Source organism: Rhinolophus sinicus, chromosome 2 (assembly GCF_057876585.1).
Source record: "Rhinolophus sinicus isolate RSI-liver-muscle chromosome 2, RSI-T2T, whole genome shotgun sequence".
Classification (NCBI taxonomy): Eukaryota; Metazoa; Chordata; class Mammalia; order Chiroptera; family Rhinolophidae; genus Rhinolophus; species Rhinolophus sinicus.
In genome coordinates, this window is record NC_142502.1 from 38,869,183 (window position 1) to 38,897,036 (window position 27,854).

The 27,854-nt window shown below is 38.1% G+C and overlaps 2 protein-coding genes across 16 annotated transcripts in view; both read left to right on the top strand.

Annotated features, from left to right (window-relative positions):
- Window positions 1-6,097, top strand: part of FAM184A (family with sequence similarity 184 member A) — a 100,296-nt gene extending 94,199 nt beyond the window's left edge. The window contains exons 18-20 of one of the 12 annotated variants that reach the window (XR_016020191.1): window positions 934-1,038; window positions 3,062-3,575; window positions 5,318-6,097. Coding sequence is in view for 11 of the 12 variants with exons in the window: in XM_019740985.3 (XP_019596544.1) it covers window positions 934-1,038; window positions 3,541-3,743; window positions 5,318-5,399 (390 nt within the window). In the remaining variant the exon portion in view is untranslated. Of the gene's footprint in view, window positions 1-933; window positions 1,039-3,061; window positions 3,744-5,317 lie in introns of all 12 variants that reach the window. The other 11 variants (XM_019740984.3, XM_019740985.3, XM_019740980.3 and 8 more) reach the window with 11 other exon arrangements.
- Window positions 6,098-13,964: 7,867 nt separating this feature from the next.
- The window catches only part of MCM9 (minichromosome maintenance 9 homologous recombination repair factor), an 86,866-nt gene continuing 72,976 nt past the window's right edge, over window positions 13,965-27,854 (top strand). For 3 of the 4 annotated variants that reach the window (XM_074333491.2, XM_074333493.2, XM_074333492.2), the window contains exons 1-6: window positions 13,965-14,255; window positions 15,301-15,421; window positions 16,644-16,962; window positions 18,512-18,828; window positions 20,531-20,612; window positions 25,374-25,574. In XM_074333491.2, coding sequence (XP_074189592.1) covers window positions 16,659-16,962; window positions 18,512-18,828; window positions 20,531-20,612; window positions 25,374-25,574 — 904 coding nt within the window. In that variant the 5' untranslated portion in view covers window positions 13,965-14,255; window positions 15,301-15,421; window positions 16,644-16,658. The remainder of the gene's footprint in view (window positions 14,256-15,300; window positions 15,422-16,643; window positions 16,963-18,511; window positions 18,829-20,530; window positions 20,613-25,373; window positions 25,575-27,854) is intronic. The other variant, XM_019740956.3, reaches the window with a different exon arrangement.

Below are 27,854 nucleotides of genomic sequence, written 5' to 3' on the forward strand. Positions count from 1 at the left end.
CCCCTTACATTCCACACATAAAATTAGCATATGTATTAAGTGTATTTCATGTATGGTCCATAGGAATAGCTAGTTCTTACTGATTTTCTAGTTCTTACTGAGCAGGTGTTACAGATATAATTGTATTTTTTCCTCATTATAAGATAGGTGTTAGACTTCAAAGAGTAAAGTAACTTTCCAATACAACACAGCTAATCGGTGACAGGGCCAGGAATCTAGCCAAGCGTTGTCCCATACTTCCCACTACACCCCAACTCTGGACTGTGAGACACGAGGCTGAGGTTAATGATGTAGATGACGGTCAGTGGTAACTAAGAGGGGAATGAACAATCTAGTTCTACTAGAGCACAGCCCTGCATTTCACACACTGTTCCATTTACTTATGTTTACTTCCTATAGCCTAGTTTTCAGTTAGCGCATGTTGTTGGAGAAGGGCCTCAAAGGGTTTTCTCTATATGGGCCATTCACTTTTTCTCTGTTCTTTGACTACCACTGCTGTCTCAGAGAGGAGAGCAGACAGGATCAAATATAGTTCCAGTACTCAAGAATAATGCTATATCCTAGTGTCATCTTCATGAATGGAGACAACTCAGCCATGCACACAGCTCCATCAATGCAGGGTATGCCTGCTCAAACTGCAGTCAGCTCTTTGGAGCAGAGAGAGAACCAAATAAAACATTTAGTTCCATTCTTGGAGGAAAAAGGCATTATAGGATAGAGAAGAGTCCCGTAACATAGGGTTTGAAAGGTGTTGAAAACTTGTCTACCATTAGTCTTTAAGACACTGGCAAGCAGGTCTAGAAATCTTTGAGCAAGATATAAATCTTCATTCAGGTTTTATATTAAATTTTGAATGAAATGACATTTATACAATGAAGTTTTAAAATATTCAATAAAAAATGTGTAAGAGATGTTTATAATTCTTTTGCATAGGAGGATAATAAATTTTATCAGCTGGAATTAGTCAATCGAGAAACTAACTTCAACAAAGTGTTTAATTCAAGTCCTACTGTTGGTGTTATTAATCCATTGACTAAGGTATGTGATGTAAACAATGTACACTAGGAATATAGTTTAAAACTTGATTAACATTTTTATAAAATATTTAGAGAAGCATAGGCTAAAGCTTCCAAAAAATGTTTTCTTAAATTTAATAATCTAGGACTAAAATATGAACTCTTCATGTATTCATTTTCAGAATGAGATGCTAATAATATTTATTTGTTGATAATTCATGCTCCTTAAAATGATATTTATATTATAAAACCTTGGTGCTACCATTTTGTTTTTCATATTTGTAAAGAAAACTAACTTGTAAATCTCTTCAACATAATTTCTTGTCATTTCCTTAGATAGTTTTACTATCCTCTGTGGGGTCTTAAAAGACACTCCAGCACTGTCTACCCAGCAGCTCTCCCTAACTTAAGGCTACCTTGGGTTGGGCGTGTATTATTACTTACCAGTTGTCAGAGAAGGGCTTAACTTCTCTCAGTCTGAGGACCTTTTCTGAACAATTAAAATTGACCATGATCCATTCTGATACTTTCTCTTAGAGATGGAAGAGCCTTGTAGACAAATGAAATGGACATGCTAAGTCTTATACATCTTTGTGCCCCAGCTTTCTATGGCTCCCATCATAGTGCTTTGGGTATAGTAGGTATTCAATAAAAATTTGTTCAGTTGCAAAGTTTCATCCCATTTTGTATAAGCCACCAAAATTATTCTAGTGAATAAAGCAAGTAATAAAGAATAAATAATTATGGGGTTACATATATTTGGGCAGAAATAGTAGTAGAAATAAAAGTGCTAGTGCTTAAGCTATTTTTTAAATTCGTATTTTATTTGCATATCATGCCTAATTTCTATTAGGCCCTTAGCCAAAAATTTTTGCTTTCAAAGGTTATAAAACTTTTCTGTTAAGAATACAGATTCTGTCCTTCCTTCACAAGTTAAAGTGCTCCAAACTTTACACTTCAATGTTTTGTAAAATAGAATGGCTAAAGTAGGGAGCTCTATAGCTTTGTCTCCAAAGCCTAACATACTGCTGGGCACACAGAAGGCTCTCAATAAATAATTGGTGAATGAACAAATATAGTTAGTTTTAGTTTTTATGTTCATAATTTAGGGTGAAATAAGCTTTGAAAGAGTTGTTAAAATAAGATATACTAGAAATATTTTCCTTTCCTTTATTATTTTATTGGAATTACATTTTTAGCTACAGAACCATTACTGTAGAACTTTACCATTGATAATTTTTAATTTCTTAAAATAGCAACTAAGTACATTTAATGATGCCTTCTGTGACTAGAACAAGAAAATCCATAATATACATCTGTGTAAGAACTTTCAAATACTTTTGACTACTACTAGTGATTTCGATTTTCACAAATAGTTCTGAAGAACACATTATTCTTCCTTTCTTTTCAGTTATGCTAAAATAGGCTCCTTGTCAGAGACTCCATGATTAAGAGAATATGACATAGAGGGCAATATCTAGATAATGAGATCATTATTTTATAAGTAAAGGAAAAAAGGGCTGTCTTGTCTATTAATGGTAATTTTTTTCCAACCTCTGGAATTATTTTGAAAAAACAAAATACAAACCCATATATTTAGTTAGCATACATTTAATTAGTAAAATATTGGAATATTCAAAATATTTTACAACATGTTAATTTTTATTCTGCATAACAAGATGATGCTCATTGATTTTAGAGGTGTGAATAAAATAGAGACTAAAGTTAGATTTATAAGCTGATAGATTTTGAAAATCTGCAATTGTATTCCTTTTCATCTGTTAATTTTAAACAATTGAAAAATAACTGATTTTGTTTTATAACCTTTAAATTTTTATAAAAAGATTGTGAGCCAATTAATTATACTCCTAATTAATTAGGAAATGAGACTTAATTATGCAGATTTAATTTTCTGTCTTCAGATAGATGGTGCGGTGAATTTAAAACCAAATTATTTCTCTAAGTCTGCTGTAGATCTTAAGTAGATTTATGAGATTTGTTTTAAACTACATTGCCAAGTATTTTCTAATTCCTTTTTTTTCCAGGCAAGGACTGCCTCCCTTTGACAGATGGCTAAAGTTCATGGACCTCTCTTTTAAAATTATGTTTAACTTTACACCTTCTCCTAATTTTAGCCTGAATGCATTTAACTTTGTAGTATCGCCAACACCTACTCTTCCCTACCACCCTCCCCTTTTCTCCTTTTCCTCCCAGTATTCTTTACTCCTTGGCATTCTTTCTACCTCCTCCTCCCCTCCCCATGAATCATTCCTAAATGTTTCTTCCTCAATCTTTCTGACCTAGCAGCATGTCTGTCTGTGAGGATTCCATGTAGATAAAGAACACCTCCAAGGATCCCCAGAACACACTTTGGGTAACACTGGTTCATTTTAACATCTCAATTTAACATAAAACTTCGAAAATTTTCCCATACCAAATTTATATCTTCTGCTATTCCTATTTTTTTCATTTGTCCTTGTGCAGGGACTATCCTCACATGTATTATTTTTAATTTTTAATGCAGCAAAAGAAGAAGAATGATAAATCACCAACAAACAGGTTTGTAAGTGTTCCCAATCTAAGTGCTCTGGAATCTGGTGGAGTGGGCAATGGACATCCTAACCGCCTGGATCCCATTCCTAATTCTCCAGTCCACGATATTGAGTTCAACAGCAGCAAACCACTTCCACAGCCAGTGCCGCCCAAAGATCCCAAGACATTTTTGAGGTGAGCCCCGTCTCACCAGTGATTTTTTTTTTCCTTTTTTAACTAGAGAAATTTACCTTCTTACATTGCAGAAATCTATCTTAAGAACAGCCTAGGAAAAGAAATAGTACTATGAAATACTTTCAAAATATATTTCTCATCTCTCTAGAGAACTCCTTTTTGACTCTTAAAAAGATTTTTCTAATTTGTTAGTCAATTTTCTAAATGCTTAATATAATTCATATGCTTAGAATTTTAATATTTATGGATTGTTGCTTCATTTTTAGTATTGTCACTATTTTTTCATTAATCCATCCTTAGTACAGAACTTGAAAATACTTTTTTTTATTAAGTAGCTTTTGTTTCTGTTTCTTGTGTTATATGTTTACTTTTTCTCCCTTTCTTGTTTACCAGGCTTATTTGTAAAAATATATGTTTATTGTCAAAATAAGAAATATGTAAGTTCTGGGAACTTAATGACATACACAGGCAACAAATAAATTTAGAAAAAATAATTTTATAATTGACATTCCTATTTTAAGTTATCTCAGAGTTGTTAAATGATTATTAAATAAAATATGAATGAAATCCAGTTGTTTACCCCTCAAATAAAGTCAGAAAATACTATCATTTTATGCTTACTATTTCCTCATTTTACTAAATCTCAGCAGCGTCAGTACTAATAGTCTTATATGTAGACTATCTTTTTCTAGGTTAAGTGATTAATGACGTAGTTAATGACTAATGATTTTAAATAGAAAAAACTAACAAGAATGAAAAATAGTCAAGTCCACCTTTGAATGTGTGTCCTGCTAAACATTTTGTGTTGCTTATTTCCCCTGTGCATGCGTATGTTCAGGTATCAGTAAGATGCATGTGCATGAGCCCAAGGAACATGACTACTGGAGTTTCCCTTACACATTGTTGCGTACCTTGTAATTTCCCCCAGAGACGGTAGGATTCTCTTATTTTCTCAACTAGCCCAAAGAATCTTTAGTTGACTTAAGTATAAACTCTACAGTTAGACTAAGATAAGTATCAAATATATAACTTTGAAGATGGAGGGCGAACTGGCTTTTTAATGCACTCATTTTCCCCTAGAGTATTTGCTTATGAAATTATGAAAGTTTAATAAAATATATAGTAAAAATACTATACCATCGTTTAGTTACTTAATTTAGTTACATGTAAGGACACATCTGTAAGAATCAAGTGCTTGTGTCAGATTCTGAAATTTTAATTACCCGAAAGAGAAAAGGTGCTGAGGGGAATGTTATCTTATTCTCTTACCTCCCACTATTCCTCCTGAATTCTTTTATTTAAGGAAAGTGGCATCATTTTCCTCAACTTTTTGATTTTTGTTTCTTTGGTAATTGTCATGCTAGGGCTCCTCCTTAAGTGATGTCACACCTGAGCTGCGATGCACTCATGTGGAGTGGGGGCCCCAACCTGGTGTAGCGGAAGTAGCAAACTGGAGCACACATCTGACACGGGGAACCACTGTGGTCACCTACACTGATGATTTATATGCTTTCCCCTTCATCTGGCTAAACAACTTAATGCTGGGTTACATGTCTCTCTTTTTATGAATCCAGTCCCCCTCAGAGTGAAGCCTCCCCGGTGGCCTCTCCAGATCGCCAGCGCCAGGACTGGTTCGCCCGGTACTTTACGTTCTGAAAGAAGGTGTTGGCAGAGATCTCTGTGGACTGTCACTGAGCATGACCTCACAGATCATTAGTGCACAGGCTTCCTGTGCCCAGCACTGTGAATGGGAAAGGACTTGTCTCTCCAATGGAAAATGCACTGTATTTCCTTTGATACTTATTGGAATCAGTATAAGGTACTACTACTGGGGGTGCCAAAAAAATGTATACACATTTTAAGAGATGTTATCTGTGTGCTCAAGCAGTAGTTCGCGGTAATCAGAAGTGTCTGGACGCTGATGGTAACCACTTTGAGCATCTCTTGTAATCGCAGAAGTCAAACGTGACTTGTATTCATCTTTTGTTATCAGTATACGTATATTGAGTATTACAATTAAAAGTTTTTCCTTTCTTAAAATGTGTATACATTTTTTGGCACCCTCTGCATATTATGTGTGTAATTATAACAGTTATTTTTATTTGAGATGGAAGTCTTTAACCTTTGTAATTACTGCATAATAAAATTTGTTAGAACAAAGAATAATGCTTTTCATTTATTCTAGTAAGTTTAATTTTTAAGTACTTTTTAATTTCAAGTAATACTTGCCAGAAAGTTTTACTGCATAATAATCATAAACTATCAAATTGTTTAACTTCAATAATCATAACAAAATCAAGATAAGGAAACATGTCTTAATTTGTTCCCTTACTGTGTACAGATATAATTAAACTGTGTTCTCTAAACTTACAAGGCTAGAATGAAAACACTGTGGACTTCCAGGTATCTAAAATACTGCTGACTTATTTATAGTGTTTTAATTATTCTGATAGTTGAGAATCTAGAACTTTTAGTACAATTAGAATCTAAATTAATATTATTATTTATGGCAAAAATTTATTAAGAGACAGTCAATTCTATCTTAATTTGTCTTAAAAGCATTTGTTAGTTTTAAAAGTTATCAATATGGTGTTGTCATATGAACATGGGCTCAACTAACCGCTGTCACATTAAGGAGACCTTTTATTCCTTTAAATGTCCAGCCCACTTTGGCAGGATACTATTTTGTGTCCTACAACATCCTGCAAGAGTGCATCCATTTCTAGGAGTGCCAAATATAGTTGATTTGGTAATACAGATTTTAGAAAAATACAGGTGAACAAGATAAATACAAAGACATGATCTATGAACGATTATAATTATGTTAAAGACCAACTTTCTAAGTGGTTATTATGTGTCAGGCACTGTGCTAAGCGGTCAGTAGAAACATTCCCATTTAATCTTCACAAAATCTTTAAGGACTAAACCATTGCATATGAGTATGCACGGTGGTAACATGCTCTTTAAGTTATCCCCAAAAAAAAATTTCAACAAAATACTTTGTCTGAATTTTTTTTCATAAACTAGGAGATTGAATTTTCCAAGAAAAATGGTTAATGCTTATTTCAGAAAATATAAGCCCATTTTCTTGCTCCTATTTTGCATCTGGCTTATACATATCTCATAATTTGGACGTTCAGTTACCAAGGTCTTGATGACTAGTACTCATGCAGGTGACTGGGCTAGATATGGAGATACAAAGATGATGGACATCTGTCCTCAAGGAGCCAACAATGTACTTGCTAAAATAGTCTAGAACCAACCATTTAGCAGCAATATCAGAAGGGCCACAAATAAGATTTATGGAGTGTACAATGGAAGCAGAAGCAGAGAGGGGGCAGTGATTAACTCTACCTAAATGGTGGCTATCTACCCTATCCTGTCAAGTTACGTAAGCTCGACATGGAAGTGGTACCCAAGCATAATACTGAAAGATGAGTAGGAATTAACCAGAGAGACCAAAGATGGGGCTGTTCTGGGGACAAGCTGAAACAAGAGTCAGGAAAAAGCAGACCAGCTGCATTCTGAGAAGTCAGTATAATCCTGTGGGACCAACGTGGTATGCTAAGAGAGCAGACATTTCTTAGCACCTTCCTTGTATGAGACACTACACTTTTAACATTTTTAACCCTTCAACAACTCTGTTGAAGAACGTGAACACTCCTTCCTTTGCTCCTCCCCCCAACGCACATGCACGCACATGCACACACAATTACACAACTGGTAAGGGTTGAAACCTATGTTCTTTCCATTATGCTACAAATGGCCTGGAATGTTTAGTAAGGAATTCAACTGGATTCTCTAGAATTTTGAGCAGGTAATAAACAGCATGATTATATTTTTTAAAAGAATTTTTTTAATCACCATATTGGCTGCCATTTGTTCAGAATGGATGGGCGAGACCAACTTGAAGCTTACTGAATTGGTTCAGATGAAAACTGAACCAAAGAATTGTTAGTGGGAATGGAGATGAGGGGAATAAAGAGTAAAAATGTAGACTTGGTGGGAATTGGTAAAAATTTACGTGTGGAATATGAAGGAAAATGAAGTATGGGCAAAAGATAGTGTGATTTCAGATATGCTGAAATTAAAGTTTCTCTGGAATAATTAATAGGCACTTAAACACACGGATCTGGAGCATGGCATATATGAGATTGATAAAGCCAAAGGTTTGAATAGAATTCTGGGGGACACCAACATTTAAGGGGCAGGCAAGGCTTGAATGAGAAGTAGAGTTATAGAGTTATATCCCAAAAAGCATGATGTTGTGGGAGAAGAATGTCCCAAACAGAGCAGCCAACCAGGTACTGTAGAGATCAGGAAAGGGAAATGATGAAAAGGGTCCGCTGGCTTTGACAACTAGAACACGGTCTTAGCAAAAGCAGATTCAGGGGAATGGCAGTGCAGCCAAAACTAGATTCCAGAGAAGTGCGTGGAAGGAAGTTGACAGTGAGTAAAAACCCTTATTTGCAGAAACCTGGCGATACAGGGATGGGGAAAGAAAGACGGGGTTGCAAGGTCGAGATGGGTTTTATTTGTGTTTTATCTTATTTTTGTGCTGGGAAGAGAGGAAGGAATTAAAAGCACAGGAGAAAGAAGAGACAAACAAATATTTTACAACTTTGAACTGTTTATTTGGTCATATGTAACATGAGATGGTCAAAAGAAGTCATATACAAATGGTTAACATGATTGAAGAAAAAGTTTCAGCAAGACATTTCCTTTGACAGAATATAAAAAGCAATGTGGAATTCTAGAATCTGGGAGTTGGAAGAAGCCTTACAGGCCACGTCTTCTGATCACCAACAGAATGCGTGAATCCTCTAACATCCCTGACTGACCTGTAATACTCCAGTGCTGTAATACCTGAGGCTTCCAAGTGTTGGCTCTGTCATTAACAAGTGTCTTCACTGCTGTGACTCAGTCTCCTGGGATGTGCTCTTTGGCATCTTCAGCTACTTGGATGCAGGTTTATAGGAATGGGTAGTTATATTCAACCAGGATTAGGATTTTGTTAGGTAAGTACCAAAGAAGGAGGGAGTTCAGAGCAACAAGTGTGTTTGCAGAGAAGTGATGGTAATGATACAAAAAAAAAATGCTATTTATCATTTTAAACAACCTTACTACGTTTATGCTAGGATTTTAGAAGTAAAACCACAGTGGCAGATACTATCAACTGCCTTATTGGAGTCTGATCAACAGTTTCCAATGTGTTTTGGGAACGAGGGGTGCTTCCCCACACATCCAAGCAGTTTTAACACACCAGCTGGGTGTCCTACAATTCAAATCAATTCTGACACTATCTACCTGGCGATAGTGGCAGGCCCCACACATTAAGGGCTCAGTCTCACAAGGCCACTCTCCACTTCAGATGCCAGTCACAAACTCAGGTTGTCACCTGTGCTCCTGATGCCTGGCTATAAATCAGAGATCCCCATGAACCCCTCCTTAGGTTCAATTAATTTGCTAGAGCAGCTCACAGAACTCAGGAAATCTGTTTACTTACTAGATTACGGGTTTATCACAAAGGATATTAAAGAATACGAATCAACAGCTACATGAAAACAGGGTGAGGTCCCAAACAAAGCATCTGTCCTAGACGATATTAGGGCCCAGCACAGTGACATGTGAAAGCATCTGGTTCCTCAACCTGGAAGTTCTCCAAATCCAGTCTTTTTGGGTTTCTATACAGGATTCAGCACACAGGCATGGTTGATTAAATTAACTGGCCAGTGGTGACTGAACTCAATCTCCAGCCCTTCTCTATTCCCAGAGACCAAGGGGGTCCAACCCTCTAATCACATGATTCGTTTCCCTGGCAACCAGCCCCCATCCTTAAGCATCTGAAAAGATAATTATCATATGATCAGCAATTCCACTTCTAGGTATATACCCCAAAGCAGAATTGAAAACAAGAATGCGAACAGATACTTGTACACCAATGGCCATGGCAGCATTATTCACAATAGCCAAAAGGTAGAAACGATCCAAATGTCCAACAGATGAATAGATAGATAAAATGAAAAACTCAGTCTTGCCCTCCTCCTGTTGTAGGGGAAAGCCTCAATTCAATCTCCTATGTGTCTCCTTTACTCCTCATACAAAACACTTCATTTCTGACACTTCTGGTCACCAAATACGTGGGGGTTTTTTCCTACAACAAGCAAGTCTCTGATACCAGATGAGTACCTTACCGTTCAACTCAATTCTGACACTATCTACCCAAAGATAGCATCAGATCCCACAGATTAATAGCTCAGTTCTACAAGACTACCCCTCCCCTCCTCATCCCACCCCACCCAAACTTCAGATGCCGATAGCAAGCCCAGGTTAATATCTGTGCTTCTGACCAACTGGCTATCGAGCAGAAGTTCTATTAATAACAACCTCCCACCCCCCATTCCGATGAATCTGCTACAGCACCTCACAACACACCTACCAGTTTATTAAAGGTATAAAGGATACAGATGAACCGCCAGATGAAGAGATACGTAAGGTCAGGTCTGGACAGACCAATTACTGGCAACAAATTTGAATCAGCAATCTAAAAACTTTGAACAGACAAAAGTCCAGGAATGGACAGCTTCACAGGTGAATTCTACCCAGCATTTAAAAAAGAATACCTATTCTTTTCAAGCTATTCCAAAAAATTCAAGAGGAAACAATGCTTCCAAACTCATTCTATGAAGCCAACATTACCTTGATACCAAAACCAGACAAAGACACTACAGAAGAAGGTGTGTGTGTGTGTGGGGGGGGACAGGGGGGGTGAAGAGAAGGAGAAGAAGAAGAAGGTAATTGCAGGCCAATATCCTAGATGAAGATAGATACAAAAATTCTCAACAAAATATTAACAAACCAAAATCAACAATACATTAAAAGAATCATAACGACATGACCAAGTGGGATCTATGTCAGGGATGGAAGGATTGAACAATATCCACAAATCAACCATATGAACAAAACCAAGGCCTCTTCCAGCAAGATTGCAGGATATAAAGTTAATATGCAAAGTCAATTGTTTTCTTACATACCAGCAATGAACAAGTGGAATTTGAAATTAAAAGCACATTACCACTTACATTAGCACCCAAAAAAGGAGCACTTAGATAGAAATCTAAAATGGAGAGATAGATATTCCATGTTCATGAATAGAAAGACTCCATACTGTCAAAATGTCAGTTCTTCACAACTTGATCTACAGATTCATCCCACCTCAAATGAAATCTCAGCAAGTTATTTCATGGATGTTGATAAACTGATTCTAAAGTTTACATAGAGGGAAAAGACCCAGAATAGCCAACTCAGTATTGAAGGAGAAGAACAATGTTGGAGGATTGACACTACCTGACTAAGATCCACTATAAAGCTACAGTAATCAAGACAGCATGGTACTAAGTGAAAAAAATAGACAAATAGATCAATGGAACAGACTGGAGGGCGCACAGATAGACCCATGTAAATACAGTCCATAGATTTTTGACAAAAGAGCAAAGACAATACAGGTCTTTGACAAATGGAGCAAAGACAGTCTTTTCAACAAATGGTAGTACAACCAGGTATCCACACGCACACACACAATATCTAGACACAGATCTCACAACCTTCACTAAAATTAACTCAAAGTGAATCATAGACTTAAGTGTAAAACACCAAGTTGTAAATGTCCTAGAATGTAGGAGAAACCTAGATGCCCTTTGGTGTGGTGATGACTTTTTAAATACAACAAAAACACAATCCATGAAAGAAAGAACTGATAAACTGGACTTGATTAAAATTAAAAATCTGTTTTGTGAAAGACAATGCCAAGAGAATAAGAAGATAAGCCACAGATTGGAGGTAATATTTGCAAGACACATCTGATAAAGTACTCTTAAAACTCAACAATAAGGAAACGAGCAACCTGGTTTAAAAATGGGCAAAAGATCTGAAAAGATTCCTCACCAAAGAAGATATACAGATTAAAAGTAAGCATATGAAGAGATGTCCAACATCATATGAGTATGTCATCAGAGAAATGCAAAATGAAAACAAGATACCACCACACACCTATTAGAATGGACAAAATCCAAAACACTGACAACACCAAATGCTGAAGAGGATGTAGAGCAACAGAAACTCTCACTCATTGCTGGTGGGAATACAAAATAACACAGCCACTTTGGAAAACAATTTGGTGGTTTCTTACAAGGCTAAACATACTCTTTACCATATGAACCAGCAATTACACTCCTTGGTATTTACCCAAGGGAAGTGAAAACTTCTGTCACACCAAAACCTGCACATGAATCTACATAGCAGCTTTATCCATTATTGGCAACACTTGGAATCAGCCAAGACATCCTTCAGTAGGTGAGTGAAGTGTGTGGTATATCCAGATAATGGAGTATTATTCAGCACCAAAAGAAATGAGTTACCAAGCCATAAAAAGACATGAAAGAACCTCAGACATATATTACACAGTGAAAGAAGCCAATCTGAAAACGGTACCTACTGTATGATTTCAACTACATGACATCCTGGAAAAGACAAAATGATGGATACAGTAAAAAGATCTGTTGTTACCAGGGTTTAGGTGAGAGGGCGGGATGAATAGAGCACAGATATTTAGGGCAGTGAAACTTGGTATACTGCAATAGTGGGTACATGTTATTTTATCTGTCAAAACCCATAGAATGTACACCAATAGTGTGCCTACTGTAAAGCATGAGTTTTGGGTGATACTGAAGTGTCAATGTAGGTTCATCAATTGTAACAAATGCACCACTTTGGTAAGATGTTGATAGTGGGGTAGGTTGTGCCTGTATGGGGACACCCTTGTGAGGGCATATAAGAATTCTCTGTACTTTCTGCTCAATTTTGCTGTGAATCTAAAACTGCTCTAAAATTTTCTTTTGTTTTAATTTAAAAAATAATAAAAAATAAATAAACCTTATTTTTCTACATACTAGAAAGGAACAATCAGACATTGAAATTGAAAATGTTATTTACATAGCATCAAAAAGTATGATTTCCGGGCCGGCCCGGTGGCTCAGGCAGTTGGAGCTCCATGCTCCTAACTCCAAAGGTTGCCGGTTCGATTCCCACATGGGCCAGTGGGCTCTCAACCACAAGGTTGCCAGTTCAACTCCTCAAGTCCCACAAGGGATGGTGGGCTGCACCCTCTGCAACTAGCAATGGCAACTGGACCTGGAGCTGAGCTGCGCCCTCCACAACTAAGACTGGAAAGACACAACTTGAAGCTACACGGCACTCTCCCACAACTAAGATTGAAGGGACAGCAACTTGACTTGGAAAAATGTCCCGGATGTAGTACACAGTTCTCCAATAAAGTCCTGTTCCCTTTCCCCAATCAATCAATCAATCAATAAAATCTTTAAAAAGAAAAAAGTATGATTTCCCCCTCCCACATGATTTTATGGACAAATCTGAGAGATTTGACAAAATCATCAAACACTGTTTAGAGATACTAAGTACTTAACACCTAAATAAATGGTGAGGTTTACTTTGTTCAAAGGTCGTATCACTCAATATTAACATGCAAATTCTTCCCATATTGACCTATAGATGCTATGCAATCCCAACAAAAACCCAGCTTTTTAACAGAAAATGACAAACTGGTTTTAAAATTCATATGGAAACACAAGAACCCAAACAACTTTCAAAAAGAACAACATTGGATGCTAAACACTGATTTCAAGACTCATTATAAAGCCACAGTAACCAAAGACAATGTGGTATTTTTGTAAACAGACAAATAGATCTGGCAACAGAATTGTAAAGTCTTAGACCCACATATATAAAGGACAACTGATTTTCGCATAAGTGCAAAGTCTTTTTGGTGGAAAAAGGATAGCTCTTTTAAACAAACGGAGCTAGATATATATATGCAAAACAAAACAAAAAGTTACCTAAGATACATACTTCGCACCATATTCAAAAATTAGTTCAGAAAAGGCCATAGGCCTAAACATAAAACCACTCTAAAACTTCTAGATGAAAATACAACAGAAAAATGTCCCTGGCCTTGGGTTTGGCGGAGCTCTTAGACCAAAGGCGCAATCTAAACAATCCGTCAGAGCACCGCACCTCCGCCCGCCGCCTCCCCTTTCCACCTGGGGCGGCTTTTCATTCTAGCCCCGCCTCGGGCTCCGCGCCCCGCCCAGACTCTCTGCTCCTCCCGGACCGTCCTCCACCCTCCCAATCCGCTCCGCCCCGCCTCTCGCGTCCCGAGGCGCCAGGCCCGGCGCGGTCCCGCCCGCTTCCCCACCCGGAAGAGCCACTTGAGCGGTGAAGTTGAGGCGGTGCGCGGGCCGAGCCTCCCGGGTGGCGCCTATTTCGCCCTGGCGGGAGGCGGGCCCGCCGGAGCCTGCGCGCCCCCGCGCACGCGCTCCAGCCCTAGTTAGCGGCTTTGGGGTGCGGTGCGACGCAGCTGCGAGGCCCGAGCTCTCCGCGCCCCTCCGCCTCGGGAGCGGCGCGCTCCATGTGACTTCTGACACGGCTTATCCGCCAGTAAGTGACAGCAGCTGTCTCGTTTCACCGTTAATTATGTTTTCTTCCGCAGTTAGTCCAGAGTATCGCCCACATTTGGTTAGTTCAAAAACTGTTCAACTCCGGGACCGGTCCGGCGACAGAGCTGCCCGGTAGCTGAACACGGGAAATGTCAGAGACCTGCCAAGATGTTTTAGGGCAGGAGCCGCGTCCAGAGACGTGTGTGGAAAGCAGTCCTCGGACAACGACACCCCCTTTGCCGAGCGCCGGCTGGCACCCGAAAGGGCGGGGAGGAGGCGCGGAGAGAACGCGCGGGAACGGGAAAGGGGCGGGGCAGTGGGGCGGGTCCTGAGAAGCGGCGCCCCCGGGCGAGGGGGCGTGGCTCCAGCAGGTGCGGGCGGCGCCTGGGCCACCTGTGATTCCCAAACACCTAGCTCCAGTCACCGCTTGTTCACCCTCCTGGCTTTGTTTGTTGGTGCTTCAGTTTGGTCCAGAGGATAAAGTAATGCAACATGGTTGTATTTTAACCTCAAACACTCAATAAGAAACGGGAAGGGAACTTGAAATTTGTAAAAAAGAGTAAGTGCCTCCAGTCCGTCTGGGTGGGTATGTTTATAGGGTTAGCAACCTTCATAGAAACAGTTGATCAGTTTTGCACAGATATTGAAAGTGAATGCTATTTTTTTTAAAAGATGTTATTTTTAAACAGACTAGACGGAATTTAATCTGACCTTAATCTGGACCATGAATTCCCCTGCTGCCCTCTTCCTGCCCTATGTGGAGTTGTCTTAAATTGCTAAACTTGTGGGTCCAAATTTAATATGCATTTGTAGAATCTGAGAGATTCTCTTGTAGCCACTTTTAGGAGTCCAGTTTTTTTTGTGCTTTTTTGTTTTTGTTTGTTCGTTTGTTTGTTTTAAGGAAAGGCTACATCATGGAAATACTGTATGATTAGTTCCTTCCCAAGTGCTTTTTCTTTTTTACACTTGGCTGAGTTTATATTACCTAACCAGAGCAAATTACTTATCAATGTAGTGACCAAATTTACTTTTACTTATTCTCTTAGATATGCATGTACTCATCTGTTAATCTCACACTGGCATCATGTAATTGTCAGGATTCTTGGCCGAACTGCTGTATACCCTCTTTCCTCCTTTCACACGTTCCAGAACAGATTCCCAGAGAAGGTAAAATATTGCTAATAAGCAGCATGTATAACACATATTTACAATGCTGAACTGTGAGCTTTATAACAATCTTTAATCATTGTTCTGTTTCTAGAGCCTAGTTTAGTAAGTGTTGGTTAAATGAAGTAAGTCAAAGTACATCTGTCCTTAGGTGCTCTCTCTGTTTTTAAACAATAAGAGTTTCTTAGATGATCCAATTTGGACAGTTTATTTGTAACTGCCCATGACCACCTCTGGGATTGTCAGCTCATTTAAATTTAATCCTTCTCTCCTTTGTGCTCCTATTCATATTGCATTTTTACCACTGTTAGAGTGCTGGTATATTGGATCTCTCCTTTGGTTCTCTGAGGGCATAGAGTACCTTTTATTGTGCTTTCATTTCAAAGCATAGTGACTTGTACATGGTAGATGTCTGCATGTATACATGAAAATAAAATGGGGGTAGACCCTTCTAATCTATTGATACAAATTTTAAAAAATGTTGCCAAGGGAATGAGCTAGGCAAGTATTGAAATATACCATACTTATTTTCATTTAAAGACTAATTGTCCTTTCCTCAGTTTAATTACCTAGTTTCTTTACACTCTTGACATCTGTTTTTACTGAAGCCAATAGTTTCCCTGGGTTAGGAAGAGAAAATAGGATGTAACTTCACCTACAAATGTAGATTTCTAAAGCCAATCTGATAACTATTCAAGTCAGAACTGGCTATCAATTTGATTAGTAGTGGGTGTTCCATTTGTGTAGCAGAATACACATGCATATGTGTGTGTGACTAGAGAGGGAGATATTCTTTATATGAATAAAGCCTAGAACCGGAACGCTTTCAAAGAACTCTACCAGGGGTAACTTTAGCCAAAAGACTGGCATTTAAGATTTTATACTTGAGAGTAAGTGTGTGTATGGAATGTGGTTAAAGAAAAAGCAAGAACCTTTTACATAGCATAGGGTTAATGAGGAAGAAGTTTTGGGACAGGATATGGGAAAGGCATTGGACCATATTGGATTTTGATAATCAGTACGAAATTAATTACCCACTTAAAAAATAATACATTTACTAAGTAATAGATAATTCAGATCTAATTAAAATTTAAATTCAGGTAATATTTTGAGATTATAGTGTTACCTAAATTCAGGATGTTTACAACCAAACAATTATTTTGTTAACTTGTGTGTAAATCTGGAATAGCAAAATATAATACAGCCCTTTCTTTTTCTTCAGTTACCTAGATTCAAGATGAATAGCGATCAAGTTATGCTGGTGAGTCAAGTGTTTGAGTCATATGTTTCAGAATACCATAAGAACGATATTCTTCTAATCCTGAAGGAAAGAGATGAAGATGCTCATTACTCAGTTGTGGTCAATGCCATGACCCTTTTCGAGACCAACATGGAAATTGGGGAATATTTCAACTCATTCCCCAATGAAGTACTAACTGTTTTTGATGATGCGCTACGAAGATCAGCTTTAACAATTCTCGAGTCCCTTTCCCAGCCCGAGGGTGTCTCCATGAAGCAGAATCTTCACGCCAGGATATCAGGTGACTATTTAAGGATTTTATTGTCATGTTATTCTCTAGGAACATTTTGAGAACCCCAACACATATTGAATTGAGAGCACTGAGAAATAACTGTAATTTATACTTAAAAATATATCCACTGTGTAGGTGAAGTAGCACTTGTCAGCCCCAGAGGGTTCTAATGAAGCATTCCCCAGGAATTTGGAAGTAAGTCTGTTTTCTGAGAGTTAAATCATAAACTCAACACAGAATAGAACATAGACATATAAAAATTATCCTAAGCAACAGTATGGCTCCCTTACTAGCAAAATGTGATGCAATCTGAGTTAATATAAATGAAGAATATTTTCATTAGAAAGTGGGCAAGTCAGCCTTGGAAGCATAGAAAAAGAAGTCTTGTTGGCAGTGCCCACCTTGACTGTGCAGTATACAGTATATGGAGAGAGAATCTCAGGCAGCAACAGAGAAAATTTAAGTATCTATGGACTTGTAATCTGTAACACCAGGTTAATGTAGCCAGTGCCTTAAGCATTCAGTTCATCTAATTTGCTTTTTTTTTTTTTTTTTTTTTTTTTTAATTCCATGCTTCCTGAACTATCTTCTGATTACTGTTATTATTTGGCTTTCAGAGTAGATCTATCAACAGGAAAAAATGTGTTGACCTTAGAAACTTAAAGTATAATCATACCTATCATGGTTATTTCTCGTGAGCTTGGCAAATCTGACAGATCTGTCTTCTGTGTGCATACTTACCAGGTTTCCAAACTACTGAATTCTGAGGACCAGACAATGGACCATGGGACATGAACCAGTATAAGATATGCTATCTTGATAAACCAGTTAGGAGGCAGCGTTTGACCATCACAGTCAGCATCTCTCTACTCCAATGATACATTGTAGCTCAAATGAGAAAGGGCATCATTTGTGCATAAAATCTTTCTTTGGCATTTCTTCCTATTAAGTTGACTGTTTATTAATGGTGAAATACACAAGGTTTTTAAAGCATAAAGTGATGCTGTGGGTAAACCTCTAGGTAATTCAAGGATTGGAGACACTGTCAGACTTACATATTAATAAATCCTGAAACTACCTGAAAAAAGCAGTAGCCTTCTATCATCGTGATACTCTTTTGTCATTATACTACCATCTCTTAATCACTGAACTTTGTGGTTTACTCAGAGTCATCAGTTGATTATATGGGTGGCCCATGGCAGTATATTCTTCGTTGAATGTGGTTATGATGACATACTGTACTTAGATCCTACTGAGATAGCCCTCTTATGAGATGCAATCCTTTTTTTTAAATCCTGGTTATTATGTCATCTAGATACGTACTTTTAAAAAGAATCCTTTGATAATTTTTATTTGAAATAATTCTTTTCTGTCTTCTTAATTGATTTGATCTGATTTTTTTTCTTAAATAAAACACAAGGGTTTCTTTTTGTTGTTCGTTTTTTTTTTCTTCTGAAGTTATCCTTTCTCCCCCAGGAAATATGAGGAAAGTCTGTTCTGTGTAGTCAGATGTCAAGATTGATGTAGTTTTTTTGTTGTTGTTGTTTTTCTCCGTCAGGTTTGCCAATTTGTCCTGAGCTGGTGAGGGAGCACATCCCTAAAACCAAGGACGTGGGACACTTTTTATCTGTCACTGGGACAGTGATTCGAACCAGTCTGGTGAAGATCCTGGAGTTTGAACGGGATTACATGTGTACCAAATGCAAGTGTGTTTTTGTGGTCAAGGCTGACTTTGAGCAGTATTACACGTTCAGCCGGCCATCCTCATGTCCCAGCTTGGAGAGCTGTGATTCTTCAAAATTCACCTGCCTCTCAGGCTTGGCTTCCTCTCCAACCAAGTGTAGAGATTATCAGGAAATCAAAATTCAGGAACAGGTAAACGATCAAATCAATAGGAAAAATGACTAATTTGAAGAAGTGTTTTTCAACTCTGTGCAAATTTCTAGGCCTGGGGAACATGTAACAGATTACAAATGAAACTTGTGTCATCACTTTGTGGAAGATCAGGTGTGAAACTGTTGTACATATATCAATATAGTCTTTAGACTATATTGAAAATATAGTCTGAAATAAACATCTTTTTATAGAGAGCATTGGCAAGAGGGTAGTGGAATGATTTAATAATTATGTTAAAATTAAGTGCATATTTAGGAAGTTCAAACTAGAGTTCTTAACTAAGGGATAAGAGAAAATTAAATGCATTTAATTGGTTGTTAAACATTTCAGTGGGCTGGATTTGGGGTTTAGGCCCAATTTTTATTTGCTGTGCCAAATGAGGTGTACATAACCACTTTTTTTTTTTTTAAAGATTTTATTAGGGAAGGGGAACAGGACTTTATTGGGATACAGTGTGTACCTCCAGGACTTTTTTCCAAGTCAAGTTGTTGTCCTTTCAATCTTAGTTGTGGAGTGTGCCGTTCAGCTTCAAGTTGTTGTCCTTTCAGTCTTAGTTGTGGAGGGCACAGCTCAGCTCCAGGTCCAGTTGCCGTTGCTAGTTGCAGGGGGTGCAGCCCACCATCCCTTGCGAGGAATCAAACCGGCAACCTTGTGGTTGAGAGGATGTGCTCCAACCAACTGAGCCATCCGGGAGCTCAGCGGCAGCTCAGGTCAAGGTGCCGTTTTCAATCTTAGTTGCAGGGGGTGCTGCCCACCATCCCTTGCGGAACTCTAGTTGAACTGGCAACCTTGTGATTGAGAGCCCATTGGCCCATGTGGGAATCGAACCAGCAGCCTTCAGAATTAGGAGCATGGAGCTCCAACCACCTGAGCCACCGAGCCGGCCCTATATAACCCCTTTTTAATACATGAGTACATGAGAGTGAGCCTGATTTTTTTATTTGTATTATTTTTTGTGTGTTTGTCACTTAAACACAAAGGCTTATTCAGTGTCAAGGACTCAGGCTCCTTTGGTCTTTCTACACCATTCTTGACTCATGGCTTCTATTCTTCCGGTTGTCTGTAGTCCAAGATGGTGGCTACAGCTTCTTCACATCTGTATCCTACTCAGAACAGGAACAAGGAAGGATAGGCAAGAGTAGCTGCCATCTAACCCAAGTCTCTCAGTTTGAGTAGTTTCTCACAACATAGCTACTTATATCTCATTGGCCAGAACTTAGTATGGTCACACCTACATAAAAGCTAGCCTGGGATATAGTCTTTTTACTTGTTGCGTGTCCACATGGACTAAAACCAGAGTTCTATTATTAAGGAATGATCAAAGGAACTTAGTGATTTGTCCCAGGTCTTACTTAGGACTAGAGATCAAAAAGAACTGCCTCTCCATTCTGGGTAACTTTGTTATTATGTTTAGTAGTTGGAGCATGTGTTTATTTTGACCATCCACAAGGTAGGTTGTCTTGGAGATGTTTTCCATATTGGTGTTTTATTTTACTCTAGTTTTAGTGAATTCTTAAACTGATATTAGGCACAATTTGCAAGAAAATCCCATAAATCCCCATCATAATTACATTGTATGATAATATCAGAAATAAAAATGGTAATTTCAAGAACTGCTAGGCTTCTTAATACTTAGCGTGTAGTTAAGTGTACTCATTATCTGTTTTCTTTTCCTTGCTAGGTTCAGAGGCTATCTGTTGGAAGTATTCCACGATCTATGAAGGTTATCCTAGAAGATGACTTAGTAGACAGTTGCAAATCTGGTAAGAATTAACTTTTGTTAGCTTGTATAGGGGGTCCTAACGTATTGATTAGGAAAAGCCACTTTTTATTTTCCCAAGAGTGAGAGTAATTGCTCACTTTAAGAGCAGAGCCTGGCATGGAGGTAGGCCCTGATAGCAGGAAAGAAACTGGGCTAGAGTTTAGCAGTCTAGTCCAGCTGCTTGTTTTATACATGAAAAACCTAACTTGCCCAAGATCACTTGGAGAGTTCAGTGACAGAACTAGAACATGAACCCAGCTCCACTGACTTCTAGTCCAGGACTCTCTACAATGCACCATAGCTAAACAGGAGCAACTTTTTGAAATGTTGGATTTAGCAAGCAGTTACATAAGAAACATCAGAGGATGTGACCATCAAATACTACTGCAGCTTTATGGGGGTCCAAAAGAAAGGAGGTGATTGTTTCTCTCTGTGTTGTTAACACCACTATAGGAGTCAGATTGATTTTTGGTCTTCTATCCTCTGAGGGTCCTCAGAGCTTCCACTGGCCAATTGCCAGAATTGAGAGGGAACTGGAAACCATATTGAAAAAAAGAACTGTGGGTGTTTAACATGGATAAGCCTCAGGAAGGACATGACAACCAATTTCCATTAGTTGGAAGATTGTCGTATAGAAATGGAATTGGAATTATAGATGCTATTGGTTTCAGTGGGCTGATGCTACATGAAAGTAGATTTTGACTCAGTATCTAATAATCAAAGGTGCCCAACATGGGCCTTGGATGGTGGTGAGTTTAAGCAGAGGGTGTACAACATCTTGTTAGCTATTTGGGCCTCGTGATGGCAGTTATCTGGATGACCTACAGTGTTCCAGGCAAAACAGAGACCCTCTGAGCCTTGGAACTGTTCAGGAAATCCCAAGCTCCAGAGCCTGGTTGTTGGGAAGTCATTCTAAATTATGCTTTGATCTTCAGGCCACCAACCAGGCAACTCCTAAGCTCTCTTTTGTTCCTGTCACTCAGCTGTCTCCTTACTGCCTCATTGGGAAGCTTGGGAAGAATCAAACACACAAGTGTTTGTGGAAGGGTGAGGATTAGTATCGGCCAATGTCTATGGAATGGAGGTGTTTATGTTGAATTTTAAATTATAGTTTTTATAAAGAAAATGGTAGGGAAAACTTTTGTTTGAAAAATTAAGATATTAGAAGATTTCGTAAATCAGCAGTGTCACTCAAGTGGGTAAATACTATTCTCTTCTGCAGTAATCACATTTAAATATCATAGGAGATATTTTTAATAACATTTGGTATGTTTTTTTAAATGAATATGTTGGTGATAATTTGCGTTTATAATGCAAAAAGAGAGAATGAGAAAGGGTGCTTTCTTCAGCTGTTGGTAGAGAGTAGGGCTCTAAAACTTACATGGAACTGCTCAGTTCCAAAAGGTGAAAATCATAGACTGCTTTCAAAGTGATCATCTTAAAAGTTTTAATCAAAAACTTCTTCTAACCAAAGTACTTGATGTCTATATATCAACACAGCTGTCCTCATCATTTCTTCTCCCTCACTGTCTTCTGACCATACTGACGGAATTCGGACTGGTAGAGAGCTTGAAAGCCTTTTGGATTTATAGACTTTCAGTCCCAAAGTTGTCCTCAGAGCTGCAAATCTTTCATCAGCTTCTCTAAGGCTATATTTCCAGCCCAAAAAAAGAATGGAAACTTGTTCCCCTAACACCAGCATCTTCTGCTCCCTACACGCAGTCCCAGGCCTTGTCCAGACCTTTGTCTGTAAGGAGGATATGAGAGCTTATCCTTTCTCTTTACGCCATGTATTCCAAGTAACTTAAAAACTGCCTAACGATTTCCACTTCCTTTTTATTAACATTTAAGTTAACTTGCAGGCAGGTGGGTCAGAAAATGGAAATGATTGCTAAACCTTAGCTGAATGTCAGCAATTGCCTTTTAATTCACCTCAACATTCCCTCCTTTAAATATTTTTCATTCTCACTAAAACACCCTTCATGTCTATAGCACAAGTGTGTGCCTTGGGCAGTAAGAGGTATGTCTGATCTCTTACTCTACATCCCAGTTCTCCCCTACTTAACAGATCAATAATGTTTCATGTTGTCAAATTCCATCATTTCTCTTTGCTTAACCTAGACTTCTCCAAATGCCTCATTTATAAAATATTTACTGAGCTTACATTTCATTAAAATGATGAGGCAAGCACTCTATGGAAATTTAAAAGAGTTCGGTATCTAGAGTCAAGATAATTCTTTATCAAAAGACCCCCCCCATCCACCCAAGAATCACTAACTCGTAGTTTGAAATTTATATCAAATATATTAACAGTTTATACTTATATAAACAGTACACTAGGGAAATAACTGGCTTGATCATGGATTTCCTGCTAAATGGACAAGACTCTGTCAAAGTACCTTATTCATATAGGACTCTAGATTTTAACCAAAATCAGTAATATCTGCATCAGCAAAGCAGTGCTTGTATGAGCTTAGCCTGAACATGAAAATATCCGTTGATAGAGAATAAGCTGTTTTCATGCAGTTCATCTAAACTGAAAAAAATCTTAAGCTATTTTTCTTTCACGTCACTAATAATAATAAAGAATGGATGGAAGCAGTCTTATCAACAGATATCTTTTGATTTATCCATAGCTTCAAATGTCTGTGGGAATCAGAAGATGTAAATGGCATAATCCTTGCCCTCCAGGAATTTACAGTCTAGCTAAGAACCCCAGTCTGACACTGGAGGGTAATGCAGTTGGAGGTTGTGTGCTGCTGGCTGTCAGTGCCGCAGATCACAGATGGCGATGGCTGCGATGGCTGCTGCGGTAAATATGCTAAAGAAGACAGAGCAGCACAAAGAGATTAGGTTATGAGAGTGAGAACTAGCTTCTGGAAAATGACATTGTTTATAATAACTTTTACTGTGGAAAACTTTAAAATGAGTAGCTCTTGCCTTGGACTGTCCTATAGCCACAATTGTTCTGATGCTCATATGAATCTGCTGCTTGGTACATATTTGAGTAAATGAAAACATGTATATAGTGAAGGCTTTTTGAAGGTATTAGTTGTTCTACAAATGTAAGGTAGGTTTAGAATAACAATAATAGCTAGTATTTGTTGAACACTTATATTCTAGATACTGTATTTTTAAACATCATCTGATTTAATTCTCACTATAGTCCTATGATGTAAATATAATTATTCCCATTTGTAGGTCAAGATATAGGCTCAGCAAAGTTCAGTAGCTTGCTGAGTTTCATAGCCAGTGAGTGGCGAAGCTGGGATTGAAATCCAGATCTGACAAGTCAGTGCTGTTGGCCATTCTTCAGCAGTCTGCATTTTCCATAGTAGCACTGCTTATTGGAGTCAGATCATTCCTACTGAGTGCTGTATCTAAAAGTTAAGTTCCGCATTGGACTCACTTAGAAACAACCTGAGTGTAACCCATTAAAATGACCATAGTAGAGGACTGTTCTAAGTGCTCATATAAAGTTGCCCCAGTCATTTTCATCTAAAAAGTTTGGGGCAGAAAGTATAATAAATGATCATTATTTTTCACTGGCTTTAAAAACCCTCCAAGCAGTGGGTCAGGCAGGATCTTGAAAACGTGGTTAAAGTACCTGTTTAATTTGTTACTATGAAGTTGCCTTTGGTGAGAATTATGCTTTGTATTCTGTGAATTGCTACCACCAAGTTCCATGCATTTGTCATTTACAGAACACTTCTTGAGAAAATAAAAAACTCTGTGGATTATACATCACATATTGAAATTTAGAGAGTGTAAGGGATTTTGTGTCAGCAACCATATATTTGACACAGCCTGTTAGTTCAGAGACGTTATTTATTGTGCAAAATATAAACATCAGGATAAGCTTCGGGTATGTCCAACAAGATTGAAATCTTTGGAGACTAGGATTATATGTCTATTTAGTTTTGGCCCGTTTTTCTCCAGTAGCCAAATATTGAATGCCAAGCATTCATAAAGACATGTTACTGATGCATTGAATTGCATGAGCACAGATGTCAGTGTTTGGAGAATGTGCCTATAAACTACCCAAGGCCGCTTAGGAAAATCTGTGAAAATTTACTGTTCTGTCCACCAGGAATGGGAAAGTTTCCTCAGGTGGGAAGGAAGCTACTAAGAAGGAGCAAGCAGGGTTGTTATCTTGTTCTTTCTTAGTTTATGGAAAGGAGCTTTGACGTAGAACAGGTATTCATTCATTTCTTGGTGCATTCATTCTTTTGTTCATTAAAATAAAAAAGACAGTGAATAAAATGCTAACAAATGTGGTAAGTAAAAATTAACATACGTGAAACTAGCTAGTATCAGTAATCAAAGATTGTCTCCTTTTCTGACACCAAATTGATTATAGTTTAACCTTCTGGCTGCAGTTCTCAGTTCTTTAAATGACAGCTATATGCCTAGAGATCTGAGAGGATGAGTATTTCACTCAGTGTGATAATGACAAATAAACCATCCAGTAAATTATTTTCCCAGTGAAGGGTAGTAATTTGGTGTGATTATAATGTGACAGATTAAGAAAAATAAAAAGACTGACTTTAGCTTTCAGTTGTGCAGATACAAGTACCTGTTTAAAAAAAAAAATCAGGAACCTGTGGTGGTTTTTGCACCCACATTGTTTTCTGGATGAGCATACCGCACTTTAAACCCTGGTCGGGGAGGGGTTTATTTCTTAGTTCTGGTCCTTTGTCGTGCAAGTCTGTGCCCAGCATGCAGGTTCTACTGCTGGACTCACTTGGTGTTTTTTTCCCAGGTGATGACCTCACGATTTATGGGGTCGTAATGCAAAGGTGGAAGCCCTTTCAGCAGGATGTGCGCTGCGAATTGGAGATAGTCCTGAAAGCCAATTATGTCCAAGTAAATAATGAGCAGTCTGCGGGCATCATCATGGATGAGGAGGTCCGAAAGGAATTTGAAGATTTTTGGGAACACTATAAGAGCAATCCTTTTGCAGGTGTGTAATTAAGGGTATGAAGCTGACAACTATTCAGGGCATTTCACTCAATAGTTAAATATGTTGTCTGTGATTAGGGAGCAGCCTTACAAGCTGTACAACTCAGTGACTGAGTTCTAAGAGTAGCAGCATCGGGCAGTACCTCCAGCCACTGTCTCCCTGGGAAGCCCTTTTCTGGCCGTCTTTTCTAATTAGTGATCTTCCTGGAAAATTAAGGTCGGATTCCAAGACATTTTACGTTTCTTACTATTATTGTAACATCTTTACTGCCAAAATGATTTCAGAGTTTTCTTCCTTCTTTACCAGTTAAACATACGTTTCCTCGTTATTTAAATAGGCAGAGACTCATCCTATTACGATACCTCGTCCTATTAAAGCCATTATTTCTTTTCTGATATATTTTAGATTATACGGACAGCTTCACACTGTTTTAGTTGAAGATTTAAAAACAGGAAATAAGCAGGAACGAGATGATGAGTGAATGGAAAGATGCAAAAAAATAAGCTTTGTCATCACAGCAAAAATTTTGATTATGACACTAAGATATAATTACATAGATTAAAATATCACAGGCTTTGGGTTTGCAGAATATTTTTATTTAAAATTCCCCAGTGTATTAAACACCAGTAAAACCATCAAATGCCTATTTTCATTCTTCCTTGGCTGTCCTGTATCTTCTGAGAAAAATAAACCAAAGGCAGTAATAGGCTATTTCTGATAAACTTCATCTCCAATCTAATACACAGTAATTTATTCTTAAATCAGATGCTGAACTGGACAGATATCATTTCACAAAATAAGGCTCTTACTTGCCTAACTTAGAAGTAGTTTGCTCTTATTTTGTGGTATGAATTTTTTTTTTTGCTTATGTGTGTAGTACATATGTCATGGTTCCTGATCATTCTCATATCTGATCTATACAGAAAGAAACAAAAATCTCTATATTGTGGCTTTATTAAGCATGTCTTTTAAGAACCATGTATATTTTTAATGATTTTTTTTTTTTTTTTACTTAAAATTATTTCTTAGGATCATATCCTTACAAAAATCTGTAGCTCTTCCTTGGAACACAGTCATATCTTATTAATTGCAGTGCCACATCTCAACTCTACTTAGTGCCAGTGAAGGAAGGGCATTAGACAAGACAGGCTCTGTCCAGACCATCAGAAGCACTTTGTGCTGGCAATGAAAAAGAGTCTATCTTGTTTTAATTAGAAGGGTATAGATGTACAATTCATTTACTGACTAAAAGGAAGAAATACGAAGTCGGACAATTAAGTTCAAGAACTCATCCTAGAAAAGTACTATACACCTCACTGCTGAATATCACTATGGTCACCTTCAAAGTACTCCCCTTGGGAAGCTATGCACCGATGCTAGTACCTAGTCTACCCTTGAAAGCATTTCTGGAACTCTTTTCCTGGAATGGCCATCAGCGCTGCCATCATATTACCCTTCATGTCCTAAATGTCATCAAAATGTCTCCCTTTCAATATTTATTTTATCTTTGGATAAAGAAAGAAGTCATGGGGGGCCAGATCAGGTGAGTGGAAAGGGTGTTCCAATACAGTTATTTGTTTATTGGCTAAAAATTCCCTCACAGACAGTGCCATGTGAGCTGGTGCATTGTCGTGATGCAAGAGCCATGAATTGTTGGTGAAAAGTTCAGGTCATTTAACTTTTTCACGCAGCCTTTTCAGCACTTCCAAATAGTAAACTTGGTTAACTGTCCAGTTGGTACAAAGTCATCATGAATAATCCCTCTGATACCAAAAAAGGTTAGCAACATCATTACAACAAGTTCACGAACTTAATTGTCAGACCTCGTAAATATTGTAACTTTGTGAGAAATGTTAAATGTAGGAAGACGGAGAAAACTAAGCAACATTTTTCTTTTTTAGCGTGAAAAGATTCTTAGTTTTGGTCTTTTGTCATGCTTTGTTAGTTTCCCAAGTACCCAGTAACAGCACAGTAATTTCACCTCTTCAAAGCATATGTGTGTTTGTTGGGGGTGGGATAGGGTAGGTGAGGGTGAGGAGCTGTATCCAGAGGGTCTCTTCATTTTGCTAGTGTGAAGCCAGATATTACTTCACTGCTCAGCTCTTGCATGAAGCAGGAGGTGACCTGCTTCATGAAGACCTGATACTGTGGGTACTGACTAGGAGGAGCCAAAGGCTTTATTCTGCTCTGCAGTGACATCAGGGACACCATGCCCTGGTGCTTAGATGCTGGGTAGAAACCCAGATGTAGACTTTGGGGTCCGTTGGGCCATCAGCCCAC